Here is an 8,773-nt window from a genome sequence, read left to right on the forward strand (position 1 = left end):
AGACAGATTGCTTGAAAATAATAAAAACCGACTAGGATTTGAAATATTTCACACACTAAACAAATAAAATTATTATTTGAAAGTAAATTATAGTAAAATTGACAGCAACAAAAGGGATAAAAAATTTAGATTCTTTTTAATTCTAGTATAACAAATAAAGTTATTTTGAAGGCAATTCTGGTTTTAAAACATTTATTTATACAGTTTCTTTAACTTTGTTCTTTTTGATTTTTCTGGTTCTTACATTTTATAGATTGGCATTATATTAAACTTCGGAAAACTTATTTCTTGTGAAAAAGGCAATGTGGCGACTGACTAGTAATATTGCATTGCCCGGAAATCGTATATGTTGTTTGTGTAATGTTCCTCGATTTCTTAAATTTGAAGCTTATCCAATATAATCTTTTGAACAACCTTTACATTTAAATGCATAAATTAAATTTTGTATGTCAATTGATCCTGACAATTTTAGTTTAAAGTCTCGGCCATTTTTGAAATGATATGAGTTTTTTTTTATTAATAAACGTTTTTAAACCAGATTTGAATTTCAATTATCAAATTTTGTTTAAGAGATTTTATCATTGAAATGATAAGAAATTTCATTCTATTTTGTTTTTTCTTTAACTGAATAAAATCAGCCTCTAAATACCTCTACTCTCAAGAATCTGACAGGGACTTATAAGAAGACTTTCAATAAGCCAATCAGTGGCCGTTTTTATGTTCTTAAAATCAAATGATTATAATATCTTTAACAAGATAAGCATTTTATAATTGCTTATAAATGAGTTTTTTTTATCGGATATCCTTCAGAAACCATTTTTTAAAGGGAAAACATCTGTTCAGTAATGTTTTAATCATTTTAAACATCTACAGAATGTAGTGCTAAACGTGCAATTATATGTTTTAAAGTAAGCAAAATAAAGTATTTTGACTTCAATTCAAACTCTAGATCAAAAGCAAAAGTTCATATATATGGTCAATGAATTTTTTAAAACTTATGTAATATATCACATATTTAAAAGTTCTTGAAAATGAAATTAAAATGATCAAATGGATAACAAATTTTAATGTAATACTTTGTTAGAAAGTCTAACTTTCGCATTTCAGAATAATTTAAAATGACTTGCCGGTATTATTCCGGGGCTATCTTGGATGTATCGGGTTCTATGCAATACGGTACCGGTACTTTTTCTGATACCGAAGGCGGAAAATGGGTTCGTGCATTACTTGATGCAATAGACGACCTTGTAACGCATGATGCTTCCAACAACGACAAAGTGCTTGCTATCGGAGCTGGGGCAAGGCGAATGGAAAATGAGGCCTTTGATGTGATTAAAACCATTGCTCTGCTTCAGAACGACGATTGGTGTGATTCTAACTTGCAAGAAGCAACTTATGGAACTATCACAGCTATATTTAATTTGCTAGAAAGACATGGCGCTAAACACATTCGAAAATGGGCCGAAATGAATGTAGTAAGTAGTGTCATCACAGAGGATGAAGCTATATTAGTTCTCAGAAAGTTGAAGGAAGACAGAGATTTTACAAGAACATTTGTATTTGAGTACCTTCCAGAGTCTTGTCGTGACTGGGTGGATGAAAATGATACATCAGTGATGGGATTCTTTGGATACCAATTTCAAAGAGTACAATCGTCAGTAGTTAGCTCATTTCGACAAGCTACCAAGGACGACATAAGTGATGTAGTTAAAAAAGCAATGAGCTACCTGCTTCGTGTGAGAAATGATTCCGCCTATCCTGCTCACAAGGCTGCAGATATACTACGTGGGACTGACGGAGGAGAAAGACTCTCCCCTGAAAGAGCAGAGAAATTACACAGAAAAATGAAGCCATATATATACGGCAGCACACCATTATATTCTGCTTTACACAATGCGGTTGATTTATTTGATTTATTTCCAGACTCTGAAGAGGTTGACAAATACAAATACTTGTTCGTTTTTTCAGATGGAGCGCCTAGCGATTATGGCGATATTTATAAGTTGAAATCAAAATTTGAAAAAAGAAGTATCTCTGTGATTGGTTGTTACATGTCTACATCAACAGGATGTTCAATCAAACCAAAGCAGCTATATGGCACTGTCGGATCCGACTGGGAAGAAGGTGCTCGTTTCCTCTTTGATTTAAGTTCGATGGTCCCTACTGACAATGTTCCTCGGGCAATCTTCATAAACAACGGTTGGGATGTAGACATCAACAAAAAAGAAACAAAGCTATTTTTGCATATCAATAACCCAGAAAATATGCGGAGTGCAGTTGAAGTTGTGAAAAAGGCCATGAGTTCACAAGACAGTCTGCTTGATTTGATAACACATGTCTCGATTGAAAGGTATATCAAAAGTGAGAATGACAAATTTAAACCACCTAAACAAGAAGGAAAGACTTGCTATGCGAATGCTGCAGCAACTGTTATGCATCTTGCTTTGGTAAGGATACATAAGAGAGAGGACGGATATCCAACATTCGAAAGCCTTAGAAGGGAAATAATTGATAAATTTGGCGAACAAGGAGCTGATACAATGGACGTTCTCCAAACATTTTGTCCGAAATATCGACTTCACTGTAAAGCGATTGACAGAAAAGAAGCATTGAAGGCAGTATCTGAAAGACGTCCAGTTATAGCACGATTTGAACTCACTGATTATGAGTGGATCGAGTTCAATAACATTTTCAATCGTGAACCAAAGAAAATTCTGTCAGAGGAAGATATACATATATATTCAAGAATTTCTGCCAGAAAAATAAGTCACGCGGTTGTGTTGACTAGTTACAATAGCGATAGCTTATGTCTCATGAATTCCAAAGGAGTAGAATGGGGGGACGGTGGTTTCTTTAGAGTTAAGAATGCCGATGTTGTTGGTCTAGAATTCATTGATGTTTTCTGGAAAGAAAACGATTTATCGGAACCGGAAAAGCAGCAATATCGTCAACATGGATTAGATATTGCAAGTAAACTGGTAAGCTCTCTGAAAGGAATAAAGAATGGTATTTACTCGTGTCCTTTATGTAAAATAACATCAAAGATCAGCGAGTTTCACGGATCATTGTCGACGGCCGTTTGTCCAGAATGCCAGGGAGAGTTTGATAGTAACGATGGAAAAGGAAATATCATCGCAATGAACATCTACCTAACATCGTTAAACAATTAGCAAATTGCAAGTCAAATAAGAGTTGATGCTTTTGGTACTGTTTCTGAAATCTATGTATATAAAGACTGGGCTTATTTTTGTATTGTCACACCAGTTTGGTCTAAAATAGATATAAAGTATATAAGTATACGCATTGTAATAATGTTTTACAAATATGTTTAAACAAGTAAACTAGCATATACAAAATAAAAGTTAATCACAAAAGTCAAAACGTAAAGAATAATATCTTTTTTGAAGTAAATGTAATTGCCTAGCTCAGATAAATACAATATCAAACAGTATGTTATTATTGCAAATAATCTCTTATCCGATGTTGTAAAGATGTAAAACTATATATTAGATATTCTATAGAGTGTAATGACAAGGCTTGAGTTTCGAATGAATCTGAATTCTGAGTGTGGAAAAATATGATAATGTTATCAAATCTACTGCAAATTGTAGTTAGAAAATACTTATAGATTCTAATTTGCCTTCATGTTAGTCTGTTCGATAAACGAAAAGCTGTTTATTATGTGTTATAGGAACCAAATTCTTTTTTGTTCTTTTACCAGTAGGCAGTGAGTAACTTGAAATGAACGAAAACGAAAAATACTTAAATATCATGTTAAAACTTTGAATCAAAAACTGATCTAATTTGAGTGTTCAGTTGAAGAAAAAAATAACCTGTACAAATGATGCAAACGTGATTTCGCTTGATTGGTGCTTATATTTGTTTTTTATGTTTTTTTTTATTTAATCTCTTGGTCATGTTGTTTGTAGATAGGGATTAGATTATAAAAAAGTATTATAGTTATACATATACACATGGAAAAACATATATATGTATAACTATATTATATAATAATTCTTTTATTTGCTTTTAATTTATGATTTTTTTTTTATTTTGTTGTACAAGAAAAAAAGTATTTTTTAAAATTGTACATTTCACTTTACAATTAAAGTATCAGAAACAATTACGCATATAACTAAAAGAAAATGTACGCGACAAAGCAAAACTTGTTAAACGAACTCTTGGTTTTTCATATGAAATTGTTTTTTGTTTTTTTATTCTAAACGAAAACCATCTTTTTGTTTTATAAAAATGAAACAGAAGGTTGGATGTATTTCATTTATTAAACCTGTAAAACATATACAATATAACGCCAATTTGTTTTCGTAGTACATTTTTTATTTCCAAATCTTAAGAAAAGCTTTAACTACTTTAAATGATATATGTATAGTCATATTCATTTGGTTATAAATTATTCGTTTTCAAAAAAAATCAGAAATAAAACATTGACATGATCCTGAATATTATGAAGCATGTATAATCATGTATAATTACATATTTTCGTTACGTAGAATCATTAGACATCATGTGAAATATATTTTTATTGGTTTTTTGTTTTTCTATTCTTTTCTTGTCTTTTGTTGATAGGAAAATGACATGATCGTGTATTTCTTAAAGGCATCTTTATATATATTTTTAAATTGTAACTGGAAATGAGCACTTTTGATATACCTCCCTAGAAAAAAACTTATTTATGGCTCATTTCCATAATTAGAGAATCAATTCAAAGTTGGTCGGCAGTTGTTATATCAAATTTCTTTATAATTTCATTTATAAAAATATGAATAATTTAACCGACATATTACCGGATTGTCAAAACAAAATTTCATATCCAAAGCTTTCGTAAGCACGTGTAAAGTGGTGGACAAAGATGTTTAACTTTCATACGATGGTTAGTTAAATGTGTTAATACCAAATGTTTTCTTTTATGTTAGAGACTTTTTTTACTTATTTGGTGAATTTTATTGATAGATTTTATGTATGCAAATACTGTTTTAAATTAATTTTTAGATGTTATTTAGGGTGCCTCATGGATGTGTGTCTCATGATAATATGTAAGCAAGTATGATATGTATAATGCTAAGTTATGATATTGTATAATAAATATTGTCATCTCTTTTCAATCTGAATGCAGCAGATATTTTATTTATGCTTGTTTGTTTGGTTAGATCTATCAATATTAACAGAAATATCTGCTCTTAAAACCATTACCTTAGAATTTCATTATAATTATAATACATAATTAAACATTATAGTATGAAAGTCATTGGATGTTTGGTTGAATTTCGATATGTACGTATAATAGATTAATTATTGGTTACTCACAGGAAAGTATTATTGTAATCATCCACAAGTTTAATACTTGAATTGTTTTCTTGTATTATTTCTATAAGAAAAGATGTTGTTGTTGCGTCCTACCTGGTATCTACTAAGAATACAAAATGGGATGCAAACAAACTGAGATGAAATATCACTTGTTCATTACAATTGATATCACTTTACTTGTATTTGTAAACATGTGTTTAAGGAGTTACAATATTTTCACTGTAAATATTCATTAAAAAGGGTTAAAGTCGTACAACGACTATGTATAAAAATTATTGACTACGATCTTCTTTCGTGCATTAAAACATCGCATCGACAACTTTGAACTTTTACTTGTAATAAATGTTTTCTCATTCTTTAATTGTATACATGTATATAATTTTTACTAATAAATATAATGACAATCGTGAATGTAAACATTAAAAACTTTTATGATTTTGTTCAATTATGTTACATGTTTAGATGTAGAGGAATGGTTTTATCTACAATTGCAAATTAATCTGCTCTGTTCTATGGAATCAAGCAATATTCATGTAGTTGAATTTATTTAATCATATGTTATAGACAGGACAAGAAAATTGGCGTCGAATATTGAATTATGTTGCATGTTAATATGATAGTTTATTAAACATCACGTAAACTTTTTACTGTTTAGCCTAATGTGACATCACATGGTGTTATTTCGAACTATCATCCTGAAAATGAATATCACCCTGTCAATATTTTTTGTAATATTCCCAAGGGAGATTTAAGAAAACATAATGTTCTTTTTCTCTCCCTTGGCTCAGTTGCTCACTTAAACTTTTTACTATATTGAACTGTTTTACTGAATCAAATTGTTGAATCGGTATAATGAAAAATATAACACATGACTCTTAGTGTAATAGTGCATATTGGTAACCCAGGAACTGAAGAAAAAACACCTTAGGCGGACTATTGTACTAATTAATGCACTATTAACCCTCAGAGACATGTGTTATTTTTATAGTATATGTTCTGTTATGTTTTGTAATGATAACTGAAGGGGTGTTGTCATACCACAATTTATATTTTTTGTTATAGAACAATTAATTTTTTTTCTTACAATAGAACAAGCCTTGCTTTTTATTTCTAATAAATTGTTAATGTGTGTTAATATTCGTGATTTGCATATGAATGTTAATTTTTTAGTACAAGTAATTGCTGTTTTTTATCATGTAACTTAAATGTTAACTTGAAGGACGAAACATTAACATGCATTCTTTAGAAAATTTCAGTTTAAATCATAAATGCATTATTTGTACAACATTAAAAACCTGGAAATTTGAATTTTTTTAGAACAAAATACTCTTTATTTCTGTTCCATCACAGAACTTCGCAACCATCACCTGTTGTCTTAGATAAATAAAGGTTTATCTTCTTTTAATATATTACTTTCATAGTTTTAAACATTTGGAACATTTATGGTTTGTTAAGGCTTTTAAATGTTCTTATTTATTCATATATATTGACCTTTTTTGTAGTTAATGTGATATAAGTATATGATTTGATTTATGAGAATAAGTTTTAGAGCAATATATACATTAAATTTGCAACAGGTCCAATTAATTTGGGGACTTCTTGCTCATTCCAGAAATACTGTAACATTTAATACATTTACTTAGTCGTTTATTTGATACATGTACATTTGTATATAAATACATCATTTTTGCATTAATTGTTTAATGTGTTATTGTGAGATACTGTTCTAATATTTGACCCAACAAACTGTAAGGAGAGAATGTCATAATTTAAAACGTGAAAATTAACATTTTTGTTTATTTGTTATTATAGAAAATTGTGACCATAGAACCACATTTACTCTCATCCTGATTATTGTAATTTTATTAAATTTTCGAAACGTTTTTCTGGTTGTGTAATTGAAGAGAAATTGTCAAATATTTTCAATTTGTTTTGATTTATAATCATTATTGTTTCGATTTTATTCATAATACTGTATTGTTTATTATATTTCGTTCAGTGTGTTTTTTTGTTTTGTAAATGTAATCTACGCATAAGGGATTTAAGGGTAGAAATTCCTTATAAAATTTCTATTGCCTTATACATGTAATATTTCTTTTCATATTCTAAACGGTCGGGAATACTATCCTTACTTTCTAAAAGGCTCTTAATTATTATATATGACAAACGGTGCATATCAAGTAGGGAAGTTGCGAAGGGGGGGAATACTTTTCCTTAATTCAGTCTTCAACAAAACATGTTACACGGTAAATGTTGTTTTTTAATGAAGGTGACATGTGTATTTCATTTGGGTGTAAATCATTTCAGCAACTTTCCCCACTTGACTTGCGCACTGCAAATACATGTATCTTGATTAATTTAGCGATAGAGACTGGAAGGCATAATAATACTCTTAGGGAAGAAAGAAAATGTCAAAATTGTTCCATGAATCAAGTCAAATCTCATGTTAGTATGCCTGAAATTCTATGACCTACGTAAAACAGATTAAAACCATATTACTGCAGGTGGCCAACACTACAAAAATTCGAAAATCTCATGATAGGTAAAAACACGAAAACACTCAACAGTATCGCACGTTTTTTATTCTGTGCATTTAAAGACCGTCTTTAGAACATTTAATGTATTATTTAAACTTTTATATTAAACTAACATGCTTTGTATAATTTGTATTATGTTGTACATTGTAAATGTATGTTACATGCCTTATAACATTTTTTTACTATTTAAACATGCACATTGTTTTTGTATGTGATTTAATCTTAGTGAAACATGTGTAAAACTAGTCGTAATATTAGCAAGAAGCAGATAACATATAGTAACATGGTGAATCACCATAGACCTATATTGACAGTCTTAAGTTTTGAAATCTTCGAAAGGCTGAAATAAATTGGTCGATTATTTCGAGAAATAGTGTTAAAGTTTCATATCTTAAAATACATTGACTTTCGAACTGTTTTCGTCAAGATAATATGCTCCAGAATGAATCATATGAATTGTATCAATAAGATCTGAATGGCTTCAAGTATATAAAGTAATACGTAAAATAATGTTTATTGCTGCAAATCACAATATTTTGCGGTACTAGTTTGGCACATGTTTTGACTATGTAAGCGGGATAAGAATTTTTGCAAGGGAAGGGAAACAACTCTCACAAAAATAACCTTTTCACTCTTGCAGAGTTCTTGCCCCGACAATGCATTACAATGATTATGTTATCGTCATATAATTTTATTCTAATATGATTGGCATTCGTCATGTAATGAACTTCTTTGTAAACATATATATATTTCTAGGTTAGGAAATCACGTGTCTTTTGCACTATTTGATGTAAATCGACTATAATTTTGTTGTTACAATATTAATGTCGAATAAAAGTTATGTTATGTTAAATTACCGCCGTCGATAAGATAGGGAATGGCAATGTTCGTCTTTCTTTCAGGATCAATAT

General features: G+C 29.7%; 1 protein-coding gene across 2 annotated transcripts in view; it reads left to right on the forward strand.

Moving 5' to 3' along the window:
* LOC132760671 (uncharacterized) overlaps positions 1-6,397 on the forward strand; it is a 73,809-nt gene extending 67,412 nt beyond the window's left edge. For both annotated transcript variants that reach the window (XM_060752702.1, XM_060752703.1), the window contains one exon: positions 1,108-6,397. In XM_060752702.1, the coding sequence (XP_060608685.1) occupies positions 1,119-3,170 (2,052 nt within the window). In that variant the 5' untranslated portion in view covers positions 1,108-1,118 and the 3' untranslated portion in view covers positions 3,171-6,397. The remainder of the gene's footprint in view (positions 1-1,107) is intronic.
* The last annotated feature ends 2,376 nt before the right edge of the window (positions 6,398-8,773 follow it).

This window comes from Ruditapes philippinarum, unplaced genomic scaffold, assembly GCF_026571515.1.
Source record: "Ruditapes philippinarum isolate M1 unplaced genomic scaffold, ASM2657151v2 ctg2510_1_1_1_1, whole genome shotgun sequence".
Lineage (NCBI taxonomy): Eukaryota > Metazoa > Mollusca > Bivalvia > Venerida > Veneridae > Ruditapes > Ruditapes philippinarum.